Genomic DNA, 24159 nt, shown 5'->3' with positions numbered 1-24159 from the left:
ACAACCTAAATGTCCACTAAGAATGGTTAAAATCTGTTATGTCCACTAAAAATGGTTAAATATATATATGGTAGATTTATGATATAGAATACTATGAAGAAGTTTTAAATTCTATTTTTGGAGACTAACAATGTGAGAAACTGCTCACAATACGTTAAGTGAAAGTCATGAGATATACATACGTATCTCCAAAAAAAATTTTTTAAGGTTTTATTTATAAAGTAATCTCTGCAACCAAGTGGGGCTCAAACATACAACCCTGAGATCAAGAGTCACATGCTCTACCCACTGAGCAATCCAGGTGCCCCTACATTATCTCATTAACATTGCTTTCCAATTCCTCATTAAAACAGATTTTTTAAATTTTCTCACTAAATTCACATATTTTTTCAAAGCCTGTAATATCCATTTTTCTTATATTTATATATCTGTTTTAGTCTTTAATATGAGCATATTTTATTTATTCAGAAAAAGTGAATTAACAAAGGCAACACAATGCAATCTGGTTGTCCCAACTTTGAATCAGTAAATCCCTGAACTTTGTAGTACTCTTCTTATAATAATATATAAGAATTCTGTTAAGAACTTGCATTAAATAAATCAGTCTCTGACCAACAGTATAGAAAAGCAAAGTGAATAGTTTTATAATGTTTTAAATCCCATAAAAGAGAAGCAAATTATGGTTAGTGTGCACAATAATTTTATCTGAGAGTCACTTGTATACAGGATAGGCTATAAAATATAGTTGTGATTTATCATAAACTGAATATACGTTGTGAAATATAGAATACTAAGTTATTCATAATTGAGCTTGCATTTTCTGAATTTAATATGACCCATTACACTGCTTAGAATAGTTTGTGAAAGTTTGCATTGCTACTTAAACTTAACTTCCAGTTTATCTTTATAAATAGTTGATTACTAATGAAGTTGTTTTTGTTTTGTTTTTTAAACCATTTCAGATTTTAGCTGTCCTCAATTCTGGAGGCTTGCTTTTAAAGAAAATCTACTGCAGCTTCCAAATGCTTGAAGAAGCATCAATCAGGTTTTCAGCTGAAAACTTCCCTTGGGCAAACTTTCCTTGACTCTAAATCCTCTTCAGTTTCTCCTGTAGATTAGGCCCTTTTCTTTCTTCAATCCCTTACTGCACAAATGAACTTAAAGGTCCAGGGCAAAGAGGGTGGGAGGCTAGGCTCTCCCCTTTGGTGACCTTTACAAATAAAATTAAAAGGAAATTTTCGATGGTGTGGGCCACAGCGCAACCTTTTTGCAAAGGAGTAGAGTCATTAGTGAGCCCCTTCCTGTTTACCACTGCAGGAGCCTCTCAGTGGTCTCGAAGTTCTGCCCCATGCCCTCTGGCACTCAAACCAGTGCACACTTGACTGCCTCCAATCCTCAAGTTGAGATGTTCTGTCCAGTTGCTCCAGGCCCCCAGCATGCCCTCTCCCAGGCCCATGGACTTGACTCGGGTCCAACCTGAATGGATCCCACCTCGAACCCTTCTTTGGGCAACCAATATCCTCTGTGCCCCCCCCCCTCCCCAACCAGATCATCAGATTGCCAGGAGGTGAAGGGCTCCAAGTGCCCCTCAGGAGAGGCCTTGGTTGTTCCCGCTGCTTATTCTCCCTCTGGTGAGCTCCTCGGTGAGAACTTACTAGAAAAGCGATTACAAGGGTAAACTCCACAAACTTTTAGGCATCACAGCCTGAGTCAGGGCCAAGCGCGGGAAGCCCAAGCGCTCTGGAGCCAGGGAGTGCCGGTGCCTTTCTAAATGGTTGGTGGCCCGCCCTCAACCAGTAATTGGAAGTACGCAGGCGGTGGGGGGTGGGGGGACAGGGGCGCTCACCTGCAAGTGGTTCTGATGCCTGCCGAGGTTCCCGCACTTGCTGGTGAGCCCTTTCCCCCCAGGAGACAGAGCCGCAGATCCGGATACGTAGGCGGACTAACTCGCGGCTGCAAGCCTTAATTATCTTGTCATCGTTCTGGGCTGGGATCCCTCTGGGAAGCTGGCTCAGTAGTAAAAGCCAGACTTTTAGCAGGTGGGACAAGTGCAGGTGCGGCATGTTGGCCCAGATCGCTTCTGTTCTTGGCGTTGTTTCCTGTAGGACTGAAGCCCCGGTTGTCCACCAATCTCTGCCTGTGTTCCAATCCTGGACTTCAGGCTGCAGTCCTAACCACCTTTCACCAAGCTTTTATAGCCCTTGGGCGACCACTTAGACCCGAGTCAATTGCCCAAGCTCCACCCCTTTCTCCACCCACCTCCTTGGAATTCTCCCCCCCCCCCCCCTTTCCCCCCCCCTTATCTCCCTGCCTTTCACCTTTAACAACTTTCCTCCCTTTACCCATCTTTCTGTTCTTGGACCCTTTACAGTTGTATATATATATTTTTTCTTTTTTTCCCTTAAACTATTTTGTATACTTAGGTAAAGTTAGTCAATATTTGAAGTTTTCCTTTTTTATAAAGTTAGGCATTGCCCTTACACTAAATTATATCAAGAAAAATAAAATTGAAATCACCCATATTATATCAAATTCAGTTTTCCATCATGAACATTTGTTGCATAATCTAATCTAAATAAGTTAATTAGTATAGTGTCTGGTATATCAACCCATAAAGATATAATGAATGAATGGATAAATTAACAAGAGAGAGAACTGATGACTTTTATATAAATCCTGGTAAAAATGTTAAAATTCTCAATGCATCACTTTAAGCTTGTACAATATCTTAAGTTACAGTGCACTTTCTCTACTGATTTTCTCTACTATCTCCCAAACTATCTGGGAGATAGTTTGATTATAACCAGTTTTTTGAAAATCTTAATTTTAGGTTGTATTGTTTCTATATCCCTCGAGTTTGGAGAGAACACACACACACACACACACACACACAGAAACAACCCCCCCCCCCCCACAAAAGACCCCACAATTTTAGAAAGGATATTTTGGTAATACAGGCTACAGCACAGACAGACATCATGTTTATTTATTTATTTATTTTTTACTATATTCTGTGTTTACTGTATTTAGTGAGCTAATTTTTAACAGCTCCTGATTTAACAGTTTGAGATAATATGGTCATTGAACAATCTTTCTAGATGGACATTAACTTTTAAGTGTAAATAAGTCCATTTTTTCAATATTTTTTTGCTTGTGTTCATAATATATGCAGATTACCTCAGTTCTACCAGGTAAATTAGAGACATGTTGGAAGTTAGGGTAGCTTTGGTTAAAGTAATAACTGAACAATCACAAGTACAACATGGGCTAGAATAATTCTGATTTCTAGAATGCTGCTAATTGCAACAGTACCCAAATACTAAGCATTGCGTAATTAAAACAACAATAATAACAAAAGAAAAGAAAAACAAAACGAAAAAAAACAACCCTGACCAAAGCAATGAGAGGGTCAGAGGTAGTGCTTTTACACAGGTTTTTGCTAAGATAAGCAGTTTGGGAGAGGCTTCTTAAAACTGAGGTTTGAAGGGGTTTTTTTGTGGGTTTATAGTCATTGCAAAAAATAATCAATTTGCAAGGCTGCCCTCCAAAGTAATCGCTTGTGTAAAATATAAGTTTCTGGGAGGCAGTAGGTGGTGTGCACTAAGACTACAGTAGGAGACTGATAATCAACCTCCTGTGACCATCTCAAATGACCTCCAGGAGAAATCAAATACAGGAAGAACCAGAAAACCAGTGAAGCAGGGACATGCAAACAAAATTTTTAAACAATCAGATATGATAGGAACATATATTGAGATGACCTAAGGGTCTTTCACATGTCTGTGTGGAAATCAGAAAACCTTAATTATTACAACCATAGCAAATTATACCTTGTGACTTGTCTTTGTGCTTGTGACTTGGAGAACTGCTTCCAGGCACGCATACCCCTTTCTTTTGCATACATAATCCCCTGTCTCTAATAAGCTTCAGGGCAATTCTGCAGAGCAGTTGGAAAGACTGTATCCTTGGCTATAGTCCTCAGTAGAACAACAGACAAAAGCATTTAGCAGCCTGCTTTAATGTTGGTTTTCTTTCAGTCAACAAGGGGATTTTTACTCTACCCCTGTAGTCTTTTTTTTTTTTTTTTTTAAGATTGATTTATTTGACAGAGAGATCACAAGTAGGCAGAGAAGCAGGCAGAGAGTGGGGGAAGCAGACTCCCTGCCGAGCAGTGAGCCGGATGCGGGGCTAGATCCCAGGACCCTGAGATCACCACCTGAGCCGGCAGCAGAGGCCCAACCCACTGAGCCACCCAGGCGGCCCTGCCTACATAGTCTTATAGACTCCTCCTAGCCGTCCTATGAAATGGCCATTTTCCCATTTTATAGAGAGAAAAAGCAAGTTGTGAGTACTCAAATACTTGTTCAGCTGTTTAGCACATGTGCCAGATGTGGGCTTACCCTACTGTTAAGAGTAACAGACAAGTGCAGGGTTCATAGGCTTTGTAGGCACAACTAAAAGGCATTTCATGTTGTTAAAACAAACAACAACAGAACCCAAAAAAACCTTTTAAAAGATTTTATTTATTTGACAGAGATCACAAGCAGGCAGAGAGGCAGGCAGAGAGGCGGTGGGAAGCAGGCTCCCGACTGAACAGAGACCCTGATGTGGGGCTCGATCCCAGGACCCTGAGATCCTGACCTGAGCCAAAGGCAGAGGCTTAACCCACTGACTCAGGCACCCCACAAAGTAACCTTTTAAAAGAGAAAAACCAAATATATGCCATATACATGTCTGGTAAATGCTGGAGCAATGATTCCTACCCATGTTTACTGGGTTCCAAAGCTCCCTTTCTTTGCTTCTACTGTATCCAGCCCCAGTTGGAATTAATCTGCATGGTGAAGGTTAATAGATACGCCTTTAAACATGCCTTTAAAACAGTCATTTTAGGTACAAAGGGATAAGTGAATCTATAGATTGATTCTCTTAGGCCGTGCGTTGTAGAAATGATTTCCCAAGTTTCTTGCTGGTAGCAGAGTCCATGTGTCACAGTTCTGGCCAGGACAACATAAGCACATATGTGGAAGTTTCTGGCAAAGCCTCTGCTTTTCTGATCCAGGCACTAAACCTTCTTCTGTTCCTTTCTTTTCCTGCCTAAAGTACACACTGAGATTCAGAGGTGCAGCAGCTATCTTGGGACCATGAGGTGAAAAGCATAAGGAGGAAGACCTGTATATCAAGCACAGCTGAGTAGAGAGGTATGAGTGTCTGCTGGTTTCATTCAGATGCTAAGCAGTATTGATGGCTTACTCCCTAGGTTTGTTTAAAGCCCCCGTTACAGGGTTTTGTTTTGTTCTGTTTTGTTTTGTTATTTACGGAGAACACAATCCTAATTGATAAATATATGCATAAGTGGATTTTTTTTATATGAGAAACAAGCTTACATTCATTCCTCATGAGAGCTTTAGTCCTAATTCAGTAGCACTTGAGTTAGATATTTTAGATTGAAGTAATCATTTGATTGCTTTTACAGGATGGTTTACCACAAATTATCTTTGTACCTCTTAAAAACTAGTTATGTAAGAAGCAGTGAATGTACTTTCTGGGACCTGGAGATGTACTTCCAGGGATTTTGTGGAAGATGTGGTCAGGGAAGACGTGGCAAGGGCAGTTTCTGTGGAATTTCTTTTTGTGTCTGGTACTTTATCTTTGCTAGCTGTAAATTTCCTGGGAACTGCCCTTGTTCTTCTGGGTTAGATCTCCATTTCACAGAACTTGGTCGCAGTGGCCGACAACCTCTGAGGTTCTACAGTGCCTTACTGAATTCCCTTGCTCCTGGTCTCCTACCCACCACCCTCCCGCCTCTACTCCATCCACTTGGAGTCAGCCTGTGGTTCTAAGAGAAACTCACTTTTTTAAAGACAGGAGACTCTGCTCTTTTTATTTCACCACTAATGTCTTTCTAGCAGCTTCACATTTTGTAGCAAATTCTCACTGTTTTCACTGATGTGTCAATAGCAACAGTCCCACTCAGTTCCCAGGATAATTAGTGTTGCTTCAAATCTATTTTTCTTTGTATATTTCTTCCATCATTTCACTGGGATCTGGAGGAGAAGAGGTAAACCCTTGTATTTTTTTTTTAAGCATAGTGATCAGAAATGGGTGCTGACTGTATATCTCATCAACATCCTTGGGACCACTCTAGATGTTTGTGCTTTCACTTCAGGTTATCATGCTGTTTTATCAAGAAGACTGAAACAAAAAATGAAGGAAAATTAGGATCTTAAGAAAGTTCTCTTATTAGCAAACCTTTGGGAAATCTCTTGGCTAAGAGATTAGAAAAGATAAATAGCTTCAATATTTTCTTATTTCTCCTCAAATAACAATAGATGTGCTAATGGAATGTTCAAAAAGAATTGTGCCACTGGATGGTACTTTTTGTGAGCAGGGATCTTAGTTTTTTTCACTTATGATACATGCTTGTCATGTAATAGGCAGTCAAATAATAGGCCTCAATTACGTTATTGCTCACCATGAATGTTGATATATTGGGTCAAAAATTAAGGCTCAACATTATATGCTGCATTGACATCTGGTGTAACAGGGAGGGACTTAAACGGCCCAACCGTAAGTTCCCCACCCTATCTGCTTGCACTATGGAGTCCGGCTCTCCTAGCCAATCAGCTCTACTCAAGAGGACCAGGCCCAGTTCTGGCTCATCCCTCAGTAGTGGGTTTCATTTTCCTGCCACTTCATGGAATCAAAGAAGCCAGTCACATTCTCCCACAGGAACCACATTCTCTCACAGGAACCTCACCCTCTTGCTTCTGCAAGGCCTTCCTTATAGAGCCCCTAGTTGTTCAGTCTGTTCTGAGAGCAGCTCCCATCTAGCCAGGCCGTGTCCTACCCTGAGCTGCGAGTGTGCGTGATTAATAAACTGCTGCCAGTCTCGTGTGTCCCGTATTGGAGTCAGATGTCGTATGTGGCCGTCCCTATCATCTTGGGCAGAATTTCCTCCCTCACCAATGGGGTGAATAGAAGGCAGTTAAAATATTTGGGTCATAGACAAGGTGGCCTATTCATGACCAAGGACACCTGGTCAGCTTTATTTAACTCCTCTTGGCTAACTAACTGGGTCGACGACATGGCAAAGGCCTCCTGAGACAGAGCTACCAATTGCTGCAGGCTCGTGTTTTGGGTATCCTTTTTGTCTTTGTCAATATTGCCATCTCTTCCCACCCTAAAATGTTCTCATCCCCAAGACAAGAATTGTTGTTAATTGATTGCACCACAGCTTGACATGTTGTTGGGTTTGGCCTGTGTTTGGCAGGTGGTCTCTGAGTCTCCTACTTGCAAAGGCAGACACAACTAACTTTAAATGTTTGGCTCTTGAGTCCCACTCGCCAAGGGTCCAGCTAGAACAATGTGGTCACTGCATCTAGCCTGGTGACCATCCCTCGCAGCTTGGGGGTAGCCATGTGGATATTGTTTGTGATTGTGCACCCCTGAGATAGGTTCGGAGTTGGTCCTCTGTGAGTTTTGTGGAAAAGGAGACTACTATCCTGGGAAGAATTAAGAATAACACTTCAGTTGCAGGTCTACAGCCAGGTACTAAAGAAAAAGGGAAGGAGCATTTGGTACAAGCTCCCGCCCATGTATCTGGATTTTGCTTAGTGTTGCTGATTACCAGCATACCAAAGGGCTAATCTGGCAATAATGGAGTTTGATGACTCCCACATGGGCCATAGACAAAATGACCTTATCATATGTGGACCCAGAGCCTAGGGAGAATGACTGGTATTCCCTGGAGGAAAAGGTGGTTGCCTATAAGGCTAGCTGCTGTGCTTCTGAACTTTTCCCATAACCACCTATACAATGGGTAATTGGATCAAAAGAGAAACTAAAAGCCATGACTTTCTGTAGTTAGAAATGTGAAATATTTTGAGAGAAATTGTATACAGGGAGCGAGAGAGATAGAGAAAAGAAAGCCAAGAGCTGGGGTGCTGTGATTCATATACTTAACAGCAGACAGCACAGCAGCACCTGTAAGTACTCTTCTGCCGCTGCTGCCTATGCTTCTTTCACAACAAAGATCCTGATCCTCAGGGTTACGGGGAAAAACACCTGTGGCATCCCTGTGGCACAGCAAAGGAGTTAATTCAAATTTCCTTAAACCCTGTAAGCAACCATTGCCATGGGGGTGGCCCCTAAGCCTCATGATACTGATTTGAAACTCTGGAGGAAGAAATTAATAAATAAGCATAGGGTAGAGAGGGCCCCTTCCACCCTCAAATTATATTTAGTGGCCAATCAAAAAAGGGAGAAAGAGAAAGAAAGAAAATGAAGGAAAAAACAAACAAACCTGGCCATGGGGAAAGGAAAAAAAAAACAAACCCTGAAACAAAGACCCACAGTTAGACCCAACTGAAAGTCCAAAATTTACTAAAATAATGTAAATGGCAAGAGATAAAGACCTATTTATTGGCTCTTGAATCTCTACAGCATAGATTCTGAATTAATTTTAACATCTGCTGAAATCTACCAATTGCTACCAATTGGACATAATACTAGACTCAAATTATAGGTATACCTGGGGGTCCTACTACATATTAACATGGTACCTGCTATAATCCTTGGAGGTTACTACATATGAAATCAGAGAACAAATAGATATGTCTTACTTTAACCACTAAGACTGTTGTTTTGGCTAAATTACCCATTGCACCCCTTGCTCTAAAATAGATTTTAGTAAGCACAGATACTCTGACCCAGTAAGTGATAAATTAAAATAAAGAAAAAGTCTTTGGTACTTAGCATTTGGCTTGACAGAATGTGACCCCATTAACTCATCTGCACTTTTTTTTTTTTTTTTTACAAACTCTTGGGCTATTGTTTAAGACTTGCCCCAGGGTACTACTTATCCACTTTACCAGTAATCTAGGATGTTGTCCTCATTAAGATAAATGGTCCTTCAGATTGGCCAAAGGCCCATGGCTCCCACTCCTAACCTGGACCTTTATTCCAGCCCAAAGTTTCCCTAACATTGCAGCACAGGAGAATTGCCTGGGAGATTTAAGAAATCAAGGGGAGTTAGAGAGGAGAAAGGAGTTGAGGGAAATTGGAAGGGGAGGTGAACCATGAGAGACTATGGACTCTGAAAAACAATCTGAGGGTTTTGAAGGGACGGGGGGTGGCAGGTTGGGGGAACCAGGTGGTGGGTATTGGAGAGGGCATGGATTGCATGGAGCACTGGGTGTGGTGCAAAAACAATGAATACTGTTATGCTGAAAATAAATTTAAAAAATTAAAAAAAAAAGAAATCCTAATGTGTTGCATGCAAAACAATCAAATCAGTATATCCTGGTGTGAGAACCAGGCATCAGTATTTTTAAATATCTCTGTTGTGCCCAAGTTTTTGCGTCTGAGAGACCACCAAGGAGCCAAGCACCGATGTAATCACACGAGGGTTTATTTGACAAGCTGAAGCTTGGGCCCAAGTATACTGACGCAGCAGAGTAGGGACTTGGATCCCGAGCTTAGTTAAGGCAGGTGTATTTATGGGTTCCTGTTACTAAAGCGGGGGGGGGGGGATTCCTGGAACCAAAGCAGGGTGGGGGTCTCTGGAACCAAAGCAGAGTGGGGCTTCCTGAAACCAAAACAGGGTGGGGGTTACTAAAGCAGGGTGGGGGAAAGTTCAGCCCTTGGGCACAGGGGTCTGACATGGCTGCCGGAGCTAAGGTGGCTGTACTTATGCTAAGGCTAAACCTGAGGTGGGATGGCCTTGATTTTTCTCAGCCTCCACATTTCCCCCTGAACAGTTTTGACCCTTAAATCTTTAAGGTTGTTGAAGGTGGAAGGTCTCATCTTCTGTAACTTCTTCCTGCTGAGTAGGGGTGTAGAGTTGTCCCTGCCTACTCGGGTCAACATTGATCAGTTGGGGAATGTATAGGAGAGTTATGAAAGACATAGGCAGCTGAGTCCAGGGGTTTAAATCAATCATTAAAGGAGAGAGGGACTGTTTAAAGTGCTAACCTGAGTAGGTCAGAACCCAAGAAATATTTTGTGATAATCTGGAACATCAAGATGGCTGCACTTATGTCAGGGCTAGACTCAAGATGGGTACAGCCTTGTTTTTCTTGGCCTCCACATCTCTAGTTGTCTATAGTGTGCCAAACAGTTGACAAACCACTATGTAACCACTGCCTAAAGACTTTGGTGAAAGATTTTAGGAATAATGCCATTTAATTTGTTACTTACGCAACCCTGAAGATATCAATAAAGTTAGAATTCCCGAATATATCAGTCCTTAGAATAAATGGGTTATGCAGTACTTTAAATGTCTTGTAAAGAGCTAATGTCAGTATCATAAGTGTTGGGTCCCCAATGTTGGGTACCCCAATAATGGGTCCATGGTCAAAGGAGTGAGACTGATAGAAAGCCAAGGTCAAGCAAAGCTTTATTTCGCGCCAAGCATCAAGAACCAGACCTACCGTCAAACAGACTGGTTGCGGCCGCCCCTTACAGAAAGGACGACCCCTCCCTGCTTTCCAGACTAACTTTTATAGAACAAAGGCCATGTGGTTGGGCCTGGCCACACACAGGTGGCTAATTGAATTACAGTTCACCCCACAGCAGCTATGGAAACTAGCCGATCACCTTGGTAGCTAGGAGACAGTAGCCCCCACTGATTGAATGTCTCCACCTGACCTGACCCACCCTTGTATTTGGGCCGTTATCTCCACTTGACCTAACCCACCCTTGTATTTGGGCTGTTACCTGGGACTGGTTTCCTGGACTTGCTTTTATTTTTTTTATTTTTTATTTTTATTTTTTAAAGATTTTATTTATTTATTTGTCAGAGAGAGAGAGAGAGAGTGAGCACAGGCAGACAAGAGTGGCAGAGGGAGAAGCAGACTCCCTGCAGAGCAAGGAGCCCGATGCGGGACTCGATCCCAGGACGCTGGGATCATGACCTGAGCTGAAGGCAGCTGCTTAACCAACTGAGCCACCCAGGCGTCCCCTGGACTTGCTTTTAAATAAGTTCCTCTGGGGCGGCCAGGGTCAATTTAAGTTTTACTGCATAAACAACAAAATGGCTGTTCAACCTAGGTGGGGCCCCTCTGGCTAAATAGGCCCTTACAATAAGGATATGCTAATATGGTGGAAAACAGATGTGTATGTACAGAAAGGGGAATGTATTCTGGAACTTGTCTAAGGTTCTAGCCAGTGTTTTATAGACACATGTTAATTACTTCAATTTATATTCGTGGAACACATGTGAAAAATTAATACAAAGATGTTCAGTCATGACTATTGAACCCAAATAATCATACTTTATTCCTTCCTACTTGATTTTCAACATTAATCTTTTATTCTGCAGGGACATCAAATATCACTTATAATTTGCATATTTGAAGTGATTAGTAACTTATGTTTTATATTTACTTGTATCTGGCTCAATAAACCAATCTTGAAACAACTCAGAATAATCCTTATAGACTTCTCAAACAGTTTTCAAGCATGTATATGTCAGAGAGGACATATTAAAGCTTTAGAAGTACATATGATTCTATTGATATTTAAGAAGTATTGTTTTCCTAGAAGTAAGTTTGAACAGAATTTTTTCTTTTTAAGATTTTATTTATTTGAGAGAGAAAGAGAGAGAGAGAGTGGAGGGCAGGAGGGAAGGACAGAGGGAGTAGAAGAATCCCAAGCAGACTCCCTGGTGAGCAAGGAGTCCAATCTAGGACTTGAACCGAGGACCCTGGGATCATGACCTGAGCTGAAGGCAGATGCTTAATTGACTGAACAACCCATGCCTCCAAGTTAGAATAGAATTGTAAATTGCCTTTTTTATGAAGTGAGGATTGTTTAATTCTACTTTTTGGGTTAACATTAACTGATAGATGCAAGTGGCTATATTCTTTTTTTTGGGGGGAAAAGTGATACCCAAAAGCATTTGATGAAAGGAATCATCCTGAACTAAACTGGCTACAGTGGAGAAGAAAACAGATTAAAAGTGTAGGGCAAGTTGTATGCTCTAGGATTATGAACTCTCTTCATCTGTGATTCAGTGGTTTCTAACAAGTGACTTACTGATTTTTGATGAGGGTGCTTTTCCTGCTGTTAGGTGTTTGTAGAGTATTTGCTTATTTCATTACAGTGAATGAAGAGACCTTCTTACTTGCCTCCAGAGTGATTATCAAACCCAATAACCAGCTGTTTTGAATGCCTAGGACCACTTCCCTAAAAGGCACAATTTTTGAAAACCCTATTTTCTTTTAGGTTTCCTTGTCTACAGGTCTAGATAACTCAGATAATTTTGGATTTTCCAGGACAGCCCTGATTTCAGTTTTATTTGTTTTAGTAAATATCAATTGTTTAAAGCATCACTAAATGTTATTTGAATTTTTATACCTTTTCTTTCCTGAAGTATCATCTAAATGCACCTAGCAAATATCCCCTGATCACATCACTTTCCCTAGTTTTATTTCTCAAATGTGTTCATTGTGTCCATAGAAAATGAATAGTCATTTTCTGACAAATAGGGTATACAATCAACTGATAATCAGAGAAAGGTTTGCAGTCAGCTCTTTCTCCTTTGTAAAATAGAACTCATGAAGTTTTATAGTAGAATGAAAATAGCAATAAATATGGGATACACTTGGGAGAACGTTGATAAACACAGAACAATAATATTAGGAATTTACTGAGTGGTTGTTATCTGCTAAATACTTTGCCTGAATTATCTCATTTTACCCCCCTTGGCAACCCTCTGAGCTAGCTAATATTAGTACCACCAAACTGCCAGAGAGGTGATAGAGGAACAGAGATTCAGCCACATGCTCAGGTTTGGTGAGCCTTTGGAATGAAGGTTCATACTGAGACTCAATCTGCAGAGCTTGGGCTCTTAAGCCCTGGATACTGACCACAGTTTCCTGAGAAATTTTGTAAACATAATTTTATTTTTCCCACCCAACAATCGTGTTACATGTAATAGTGAAAATGTAATATAGGCTAAGTACCTTTTAAATTTAAATTTAAATAGTGAGGCTGCTAGCCTCACTAGCAATCTTTCAAAAACTGTCTGTTAATTTTGTATATCTGGAAAGCTAAAAAGTAATGGCTATTCATCACTCTTGAGGAAAAAAATATACATTCCAAACAAAGTCAGAAGAGAGTCTAAATTATTGGACTGTAAATTCAGAGTGGTGGTTCTCAACTAGGGGTGATTTGGAGACATACTTGATTGTCCAACCAAGATGGGGTGGGGGTTGCTATAAGCATCGAATGGGTAGAGCCCAGGAAGGCTAGTAAACATCATGCAATGACAATGCATGCAACAGCCCCTACCGCAAAGAACCATCTGGCTCCAAGTGTGCTGAGGTTAAGAAATCCTGAATTAAGGCAACAAAATAGTTTCATTTACACTACTAAAATTATATACTAGTAAACACTATTAGAATTATCCAAGTAATAACAAATGCTGAAATGTGATGCATTTAATAAATTCATGAAGCTAATGGTCTGGCATATTGAGTCTAATAGTATATTTTGGTGAGTTCTAAAATATATTGGTTTTATGCTGGTGTTTAGACTCAAGTTCTTGATTAACTGGCAGAGTACTAGGTATTTAAATATTTCAGGAGCCAGCATACATCTTGAGAGTGTCTGCATCTCGTAAAGGAACACATTGATAGGGATGTGTAGGTGGCTCAGTCAGTTGAGCTTCTGTTTCTTGGATTCCAGTCGGGTCATGATCGGGTTGTGGGATTGAGCCCCACATCAGGCTCTGCACTCAGTGGGGAGTCTGCTTGGATTCTTTCTCTTCCTCTCCTTCCTCTGGTCCCCTCATGTGCTCTCTCTCTCTCTCAAACAGATAAATAAATCTTAAACAACAACAGCAACAAAGAAACTGGTTGATGGCTCAGGACTCAGTCTTATTCTGTTGAGAAGGAGGTTCCTTAGTTACTAGGGGTTTTGTTCCTTGATTGCTTTGTCCTTAAAACCCTGATCTCTGCTCACTGGCGCTGCAGTGAACATCCCAGTGAGACTGGGATACTTTTTTCCCAACAACTTGCATAATCTTTAGTGAAAACCTTTATATCCGAATTCTAAATAAAAGGATCTGGTCTATAAAATAAACACCATTAGCATAAAATCTAAAAGTAATTTTGTTTCAAAAATTCTGAGTATGTACATTAGATGACAAATGTTAAAATTCAGTTCTTTCTTTCATTCTGCTTCTCTCCTCTTTTTGAATAATTCTATGCTAAAGCCATTAGGAAAGGCAGAACAAAAGAGGTGTCTGGTGATGGCTCAGAGAGATTTGATGAAAGCCAGGAAAAGTAAGTAGGGCGTACACACTGGGGGTGGCAAGGAAGGGAAGGTAGCCTAGTGAGAGATGTGTGGGCCTAACTGGTTAAAGTTGGCTTCTGCACAGTGAGGCAGGCTAGTGGAATGAGTAGGTTGAGGAACACATCTCAGCATGTGTAGTCAGAGCTCAAGAAGCGTTAAGAGGGGATCTGTGTAGAAGGGCTTTCCAGCACAGGGTACTGGTACTCAAATAGACTGAGAAATGCAAAAAGAAAATGAGATAATGCTTTAGAAATCTTGATGAAAAATTATTAACAACCGGGAATTCTGTACCCAGCCAACCTATCAATCAAGCATCAGAAGAGAATTAAGTTGTTTTTAGATAGGTAAGTAAGGTCTCAACAGGCTTCCTCCATTTACTCTTTTTCAGAAAGCTATAAGAGGTTGAGTTCCAGCAAATGAGATAGTGCAGCATAGGGAATAGGAAACAAAAGACCCAACACAGAAATAGGGAGAAGGGAACCCCTGCCATACATGAAGGGAGAACTCAGGATAGGAGCTGAGTAGAGGGAAAACAGTCCAGGTGGGAGCAGGTCAGACGTCTCCAAATTGCTTCATGAAGGAGATACTGATAGACTAATTGATGTAAATGGATGTCTTGGGAGGAGATTTAGAAACTGACAAAGAGTTCATGGTGAAGGAAATGATAAATATATAGAACATTAAAGACATGAAACAACAAAACTTACTAATTCCAGAAAAGCAGGAATCCAAGCAAGAAAGGAAAAATAATCATATTTTACTACATGGCATGGTTGTAAAAAGTGTTCATAATCATTATAACACAAACACTGAATATTGATCTAACTGAAATGATCACCTAACAAGATTGGAAGAATGGGGCAATGGGAAGGATGCAAGCATGTGTAGTTGTGGTGGAGATGGTGGGGTGGGAGAGTTGAAAGCAAATTCCTCATGATTTGCATATTACATCAGGAAATAGTATTTTAACAAATTGGAAATATTAAGAACTGGCTACACTGGAATGTTATTTAGAGATGTAGCTAAAGTAACACTGTACTAAAATAGGAGTTGCTTTCAACTACTTTCCCTTGGCCATCTCATCATTTCAGTTTGAGCTGATCTGACTCCCAGCTTGTAGCACCTGCATCTCTTGCCTACAGGTTTTCTCTGACCTCCAGAACCCACTTTGCCTAAACACCCTAAGTGCTAGAGAAATAACGGTCCAGGAACTGCCTTCCACCAGTGAACTACAAAGTAGGTTATAAATACCCCAGCTTTTTAATTCCTTGGGTCAGATACCTCTGCAGTGAAGGGGATTCTAAATCATTTCTCAGAGTTCTCCAGCAGGATTAAGTTGCTCACAGAGGTAATTTCCTGGGTAAGATTTCATTTTCTAGTTTTCTTCCCTGTCCTATCTTACTTCACCAATTCCCTACCAGCGTTTCTGGGATTACCTGCCATGTAAATGACTTGCTCAAGTCACTATTGCAAAATTTGCTTCAGGGAGATCTTATACTGAGACAGCTAAAAAAGATAAAAGGGAATATCTCTGAGGAAAAAGAAATGGGAGGGAGAAATGACTATTTAAGCCATGACCCATTAATCTATTTGAATTATTTTCCCTAAAACACTCCTAGTAGGAAATTGACGTTTCTGCTTGAATTGCTAAAGAGAACTTATCAAAGTTGAACAGAACTTCCTTTGCCTGCCTACTTAGACTTTCAGGCTGTTTCAGAGATGTCAGGCTTGTCCTAAGCTTCCAGTTCAGAAAAGAAAATTGTCTGGAAGGTCAGTGCTGTACTCTGTCCGTAGTCTGTGGTTATTGAATTTAAAAAAGTAGCCATCCGTAGGCACAAACTGTATTCAAACCCCGGGTGTCTTTTTATTGTTTCTGGTTCTTGAAAGAGCATTAGTTGGAATCCTTTCAAAATGTTTAATTCCTTGAAGATGAAAAGAAAGCATTCTTGAGGCCAACTTTCCTCTGAAGTAATTTAAGAAGATCTAAAATGGTCAAGTAGTTCAATCCATCTTGGGTTCCTAGCATTCTCCTCTCTCTCTTTTTCTCAAATCACCTGGGTGCATAGAAATGGTGCTACCTTCTACTCAAGTCAGATCTCCATCAGCAGTAAATTAATGGTGAGGAGATGGTAGGAAGAGAAGGAAAAATAGTCACCTGTATTCCTCAAAGCCCAGTCATGTTACCCTGACATCCTGACAGCTTTTCACAGACTTCCTGTATTATATTTCAATGTCTACTAGTATCTCTGATCCATTGACTTGCACATGTATTCAGCAGCTGTTTCCTTATAGCTTTTTGAAACCTTCACCAACCCAGAATCCCAGATTGCCAGTTCTCCCTAGGACATGACTTCATGTGGACACATCCTGAACTCTATTCCTCTAACACCAAATGAAATGCCAAAGCCAACTCAGGGTCAGTGTCTGCCTGTCCCTCATGTCCAGGCAGAGCACCACAGAGTGCTGCTGGCCACAGATGAAGTCCTCTAAGAAAAAATAAATAAACTGAGGTTAGCAATCCATCATTCAACCCCATGACACTTGTTGACTGAGAAATTGTGAATTAGAAATGTCTTCTAAACCGGAGACTTAGCAATATCATTGAGTCTTTATCACTGGGATATAGGTTTCCGGTTGCTTTTATTGGTGGTTATGATGAGTTTGTTCTACCCAGACACACTTCTTACTGTCATCCAAGTAACCAAAAGAATAAGCACAGCAAAATAACTGGCCTGCTAGAGAATCCCACAGGTGACTTTCGTCCCTGGGGGGCTCAGCTCCCCAAACCAGTGGCTCCCTTGGCAACTATTTTTGGGCTATTTACTGTAAGGGACATTCCGGTTATCTCCATCCCTTCATGAAGACTACTCTTTTTTGGCCCTCTTCTTATTTTCCTTATATTCTAGGCCTTTCTTTCTCCGCCTCCCCTGCCCCTAGCCAGTCTGGACTTCCTGGTACACCTGCAACCCAAGCACTGCTCCAGTCTTCATAAGCTCTAAGAGTGACCCATAGTTACTAGTAGAAAAATCAGAAGAGATGCTACGCAGTCATCCTGGAGTACTAGAAACTACTTTCTGCAAATTAGATAGTTGATAAATGCAGGGTTTTCCTGAAATCTCCTGTAGGCACCCACAAGGCCAAACCTAAGGAGCATTTCTAGTGTTCTTGCAGAACAGACACACTTCAAGGCCCAGAGATAGTGCAACTCCTGAGTTGTTTAATAATATTTCCTAGGAAGCGTTTGTTCCTTTCTCAGAATAGTGGAGCAGAAAACCTATCTAGGTTCTGGCTGGTGTCTCTAGACTATCACATTTGAACCTGCATATATTAATATTGTTGAAGTCTATAAAATACATTATGAATTTCAGATTGCTCATATTCAGATTACATTGGTTGTAGATAACTTTTTGGAATTTGAGTCTGCTCCCTCCCCATCCTTTTCTAACCCCTGTCCTTCTAATCCCCTCTTCTAAGACTCTGAGCCTGAGTATATGATAGTTTAAACATATTTTTTATTTTAACTTTCATTGTCACTGTCCTTTCAGAGTCATGCAGCATGCTGCATTGTAAAGATTCCTGCCAGGGATTCAAAACACCAATGTTTTAGTACAAACTACCATCACCAGATGTGGGACTTTAGGTAAATCAGTAAAGACCTCCATTTTCTTAAGAAAATGTAAAATGGGTGCTTATACTAGACCATTTTAAGGGTTTTCTCATTTTAACATCTTGACAATAATTCCAGTATTTGTCATTAAAACTGTTATGGGTAGATTTGGGGCACTTTTATAATCTTTACAAAGTGTAGCTAGACCATAAAAAACCCTTTAGTGTTACCCCCAAGCACAAACTGAACTGCGTGGAATACCATATAAGCTTTATTTGTAATTTTAGTGCCTGTAATTTTAGTCCCCAGATCTCTCATTTAAATATGAATTTAAAACTTTCAAAATGGTTAAGTACTATGATCTTATAAACTGTATTTGTACTATTATATTTTATTATTACAAAGTGATTTCCAGGGGCGCCTGGGTGGCTCAGTGGGTTAAAGCCTCTGCCTTCGGCTCAGGTCATGATCTCAGGGTCCTGGGATCGAGCCCCACATTGGGCTCTCTGCTCCGCGGGGAGCCTGCTTCCCCCTCTCTCTCTGCCTGCCTCTCTGCCTGCTTGTGATCTCTCTCTCTCTGTCAAGTAAATAAATAAAATCTTAAAAAAAAAAAAAAAGTGATTTCCAAGAAGGGTCATTCTGCTGCAGAGAACTTCTGGGCCCACATTTATTTCCTTTACACCACGACTTAAACTCCATGTGAAGCAGAGGGAGTCCCTGATTTACTTTGGTTGGGTCAGCAGTGTCTTGGGGGGAAGAAGGACAGTCCACATGCAGTGGGGGTGAGATCGCCCCCACATCAACTTTATTCCTAATCACTGAAAAAACATCAGGTGAGGCTGCCATTATTCTAATCTCTAAGTTTTTGCATATAATCAGACCTTAGTTTCTTATTTTTCTCCTAACTTACTTATAATAATTTCCTCATTCTTCTTGTAGTATCACAAAAATCTGTAATTATTGAACAAAGACTACATCATGTTCAGTGTTTAGAAATGTCAGATGCCTATTTCATGAACAAAGACTACATCATGTTCAGTGTTTAGAAATGTCAGATGCCTGGTTGGTGATCGGAACTTAATAATAGTAATAATAGTAATTAATGGAAGTATTAACATAAATGGCTAAGAAACAGCTCAACAGTGTCAGAACAAAAATGTTTGTCCTTTCAATTATAAATTTTATTATATTTAGTAATATAGTCATATGTAATTATATATGATAATAATATAATTATTATATTTAATAATAAAGGGAAAGCTTTGGATAATAATCAATAATGCCAAGGACAATTAGGATATATTTTAATATAGTTGAATTGCAAAGCCATTATTTAACAGCATTGTTTTGGTTTTTGCCTCACAATTGGGAGCAAACAAAAATATGAATGTGTGTATTTAGTAGAGGCTCTGTTGAGTAACAATTATAAATGGGCTCAGGGTCAATGCCAGAGTGAGAAGCCAATGCAAATGAATGGCCTGGTGGTCCAGAGGGAGCTCAGAGCCTGCTATGTTGCATACCAACACTAATCTTGCGTAAGGTCTTTAGCCAGTTGACCCTTGCAGGGCACTCAAACCCATTCTTGGTGATCTCTGGCTAGACCAAATTAGGAATGTTGGGATAGCATGACTAAATTTAAAAGGAAAGAAATACAATTCCAGCTTCTGTCATGGTCTACAAACCAGTGCTGGATCTTAAGCATCCCTTAGACCACCAGTGTGCCGCCCAATCACTTCTTTCTCATATCCTCCAGAAAATCCATGCTAATGATTCAATGAAGGGAAATCACCTTCTTCTCCCTCCAGAACCTCAAAACACTTTCCTAGTTTTGCTATTCTTTCAGGCTCTGGGATCTTCCTTCCTCCTGTAATAGACTAATTCCGGGAAAAACCCCACTGCAGAGTCTTTCATACACACCCTTCCCCCACCTCAGGATAGAGTGCAAATTCCTTAAACCCAGAGCTAGTCAGGAGATAAGCTGTGCCTCCGGGCTCATTTCTTAACTCCCTTACCCAAGGAACCCTTTGCCCCAGGCAAATCAAACCCGCAGCAAATCCCTGGACTTGACAGCCTGTATTGCTTTTAATCACTTTAATCAAGCTTTTTCTGCGCAGCCTGCCTCCTTATCTCCTTGGAGTACTTCAGTGCATCCTTTAAGACCTCTACAACTATGATGGTATCAAAACCATCTGTTGATGTGTCGTCAGCTGCTTGAGGGTAATTGCTATTATATTCATGCCTGTTTTTGCCCTTCAGGTTTTGTCTCTTATTGTTCCTCTTGGCCTTTCTATTGTTTTGCTTTGCCAAGTCTGAGGCTCTGGCTCTTCCTGTTGTGGAGAGATCCCTTCCCTGTCCTCAAACCTGCTCTTCACAGGACTGGCTAATTCATCATTCAGCTCTCAGCTTAAATGTTACCTCTTCAGAAAGGCAGTCCTTATCGTCCCAGATCTATGCCCCCCCATGCTCCCAATCATTCTCTTGTTGGATCCCCCCCAAAATTGGGTACCCCAATAAGGGGTTCGTGATTAAAGGAGCGAGACTGATACAAAGCGAAAGTCAAGCAAAGCTTTATTTCGCTCCAAGCATCAAGAATCAGACCGACCATCAAACAGACTGGTCCGGGCCGCCCCTACAGAGAGGACAACCCCTCCCTGCTTTCCAGACTAACTTTTATAGAGCAAAGGCCATATGGTTGGGCCTGGCCACACACAGGTGGCCAAAGAGATTGTAACACACACAGGAACTCCACAGTGACGCTAGGCGACCAACTGAATTATAATTTACCCTAGTAGACATTTGAACCAGCCTATCACCTCATTCAGAATTGGTGCCCAAAAGGTGCCCAAAGGGCGGGGCCCATACTCCTTGGTAGCTAGGAGACAGTATGTGCCCCCACTGATTAAATACCTCCACCTGGTCTGACCCACCCTTGTATTTGGACTTTGTTACTTGGGACTGGTTTCCTGGATTTGCTTTTAAGTAAGTTCCCCTGGGGGTGGGGGGGGGTCAATTTAAGTTTTACAACAAAATGGCAGTTCAACCAGGATGGGGCCACTCTGGCTGAATAGTTCCTTACACTCTTATCATCCTGTTTCATTTCTACTGAAGCATTCATAACCATCAGAAATGGTCTTATTTATCGCCATGTTTATTTGTTCCCGTCTTCAGTTCTCCCACCCCATTACTAGAACATATGCCTGGGATGCAGTAACCTTGTCTTCTCATTCACTCATTTAGCCTAGTGTCTACAATGGTGCTTGACACAGGGTAGGTATCAGGAAATATCTTTGGAATTATTGCGTTATATGTAGGGTTTGCATCTGGAAGAAGGGGTATAAATACAGTTATGAGCAAAGGTTTCCTGGTGAGTGAAAATAAAAAGGTAGGCATCCTAAGCAACCTCCCCCCATTCCCACCTCTTCAGCAGCTCTGTCCTAAGTCATCATTTCAATGTTTTACCTTTTGTTTTTCACAGCTGTCTTTGTGTGTCCAGAATGTGATAAACAACCTAACCTTTTCAAGGCCTTTTAGAGCATATTCACTGGAGCCAAACCATTTAGGTTCATGTCTCAGTTCTGTCCCTATATGACCTTGGGCAAGTAATTTAAGCTCTGTGTCCCTTAGTTTTCACATCCATGAAATGATGCCTGCCTCATGGGACTGTTAGGATGATTACAATAATATATGCAAGACACTCAGAACAGTGGCCATAATAAGTACAAATACATGCTAGTCATTAATATTAGTTATTTTCTATCATGTGGAGGGAGGACTCAATTGAAATATCCAAATAAAAGAAGTATCTGTGGGAGATACATGTGATGGGAAAAGTGTGTGTGTGAGAGAAATGAGAACAGCAGGACATTTGCTTCCAGAAATTCAAAACAATATAATTTATTAATTATACATTTAGATATTTGTAATACACACATACATAGGAAATATGAAAGTTATTTAGAGTACCTCCATGATTTTGTGTTGATGTTATAAATTTTATTTTTAAATAGTTTAACAAAACCCATCTTGCATTTTTTTTTAAATAAAATAATCATATCAAAATCTCAAGCATCTAAAAAGTTGTAAAAACCATGATTCAAGTCAACAATTATGTGTTTTGAGATTTGGTGGGTAAACATGATTTCATTTTTCTGTGAAGAATTTACTCTGTTCCTTTCTGGCTTTTTCAAGGTTTTCAAAAGTGATTGTGCCTCTTGGCAGCTGCAACTTACTCTTTTCTGTTTCCAATATGTTCTCAGCTTCACCTTAAATAAAGTACAGAAATATGTAAGCTGACAAAAAGATCATTAGTATTTTGTGAAAAAGCCAAATTGCCATATTCCAGTGGCAAGTGGTAACACTATGTGGAGGCATGCCTCTAAATCTCACACTTAAATATTTCACCTGTTGGCCACAGAGGAAGCCACCTCCCAGAGAAAGGTCATTTTTCCTTTGGGAGGAAAAAGGAATTCTGAAGACAGAGAGAGAGATCAGTCAGAGGCACCTGGATGGCTCAGTTGGTTAAGCCTCTGTCTTTTGCTCAGGTCATCCTGGGATCAAGCCCCACAAAGGGCTCCCTGTTAAGCAGGGGGTCTGCTTCTCCCTCTCCCTCTGCTCCTCCTCCCTGCTTATGTTCTTTTTCCTTTCTCTTAGGTAAATAAATAAATAAATAAGTCTTTGAGAGATCAATCAGATGCCATAGGTTTTACTTGACAGAAGACAGCATTTTAAAATATAGAAAAGAATACCAAGTAATATTTTTTTCCCTGAAGGAAAGTCAGGATGATAAGCATTAGTTGTGTTTGGAGGGGTGTAGGATGGAGAAAACAAATACAGTGTTTGCTATACTGCCCCTTAATATGTAAGTGACATGAGAGAAAATAAAGCTTAATAAAGCTTTTTATTCTTTTTCAGGAATACTAATCTTTTACCTGAAACCACTTGTAAATACCCAAAATAATACTAAATGTTCTTTAGTCCATATACCTATATATACACAGCATAAGAATTTTTATAAACAATTCCTCTTTAAAGTGACAGCTAGTAATTTCTTAGACTCAGTTGAATACTAATTAGCAAAATTTAAAAAATTATTGTATACATTGTTGACATTCTATAAACTTTCCTTGGGAATGAAAGCAAATGTTTCTTTTTAAGTACTTCTCTTTAAGCACACCATTAATTTATATTCCAGACCGAATATGGCTGGCTGCAGTTTTCAAATTATAACATTTCAACCATCTGCAATCACCTTTTTTTTTTCTTTTGGCCTCAGTTTTGAATAGAAAGCAAAAATAATTATAAATTATATGTAATTAGACGCGGGGCACCTGGGTGTCTCAGTTGGTTAAACATCTGCCTTTGGCTCAGGTCATGATCCTAGGGGGTCCTGGGATCAAGCCCAACATTGGGCTTGCTGCTCAGTGGAGCCTGCTTCTCCTTCTCCCTCTGCCCGTTCATGCTGTCTCTTGCTCACTCTCTCTCTCAAATAAACAAATAAGATCCTTAAAAAAATGTAATTAGACAGGACTTTAATGACAGACTAAATAAATGTTCCCATGTGATAGTGCCTCACTTATGACAAATTTTCATGTGTTTGCAGAAAGGCTGACAATAAAGTCCATCAAACAGGGACTGTATATCTTGGGTTTATCACTAGTTAATAGGGCTAAATGTTATAACCTAAACTTCAAATACTCCAAGTTTCCTGGTAGACTATAAAGTTGTATTTTTTTAAAATAGGAAATTCCTACCTGTCTTTAAAGTTTAAAATTGTATGTTCTGTGGACTCTGGTGGACCTGTAATAAAATTACTTCCCAAATATACAGTCAAGATATTCCTAGAAAATAAACTTGTTCTCTATTAGTAGTATGTTCAAGTGAATGCTGTGTAATAGACTTGATATTTAATACTGCATATTAATTTTTATGAGGCACTGAGAATTCTAATGTTCATATAAGCAATGAGCAGAGTTGAAATCAGACTAATGAATTCTTAAGCAGATGAGTAATATGAAACTGAACAGGTTATTGAAATGGGTTTTAACATTGGTAAATCAGTTGTATAGTAAGTTTCCAGCTTAAAAGGGGCTGTACTCCAAAATTTAATCTGTAGATAAGTGTTTTAGAACTCAGAATACATTTTGCCATAGTGATAATGCAATGTAGATGAACTGTGATAACAGTAGTGCTTGACCCCAAGGGACCTTTTAGCAGAGCTTCTGTGTGGAAAATGTATTTCCAACTTCAGAGGGAAT

At 40.2% G+C, this 24159-nt stretch overlaps 1 protein-coding gene across 8 annotated transcripts in view; it reads right to left on the bottom strand.

Moving 5' to 3' along the window:
* LOC111153610 (plasminogen receptor (KT)) overlaps positions 1-24159 on the bottom strand; it is a 75391-nt gene that overhangs the window by 2856 nt on the left and 48376 nt on the right. For 6 of the 8 annotated variants that reach the window (XM_022512737.1, XM_022512738.1, XM_022512736.1 and 3 more), the window contains one exon: positions 1847-2107. In XM_022512737.1, coding sequence (XP_022368445.1) covers positions 1847-2107 — 261 coding nt within the window. Of the gene's footprint in view, positions 1-1846; positions 2108-21769; positions 22168-24159 lie in introns of those variants that run through there. The other 2 variants (XM_022512743.1, XM_022512742.1) reach the window with 1 other exon arrangement.

Source organism: Enhydra lutris, unplaced genomic scaffold, assembly GCF_002288905.1.
Source record: "Enhydra lutris kenyoni isolate GAN:26980312 unplaced genomic scaffold, ASM228890v2 scaffoldscaffold33, whole genome shotgun sequence".
Taxonomy (NCBI): Eukaryota; Metazoa; Chordata; class Mammalia; order Carnivora; family Mustelidae; genus Enhydra; species Enhydra lutris.
Note: the sequence above shows the minus strand (reverse complement) of the source record. Positions and strands in the feature narration are given on the sequence as shown.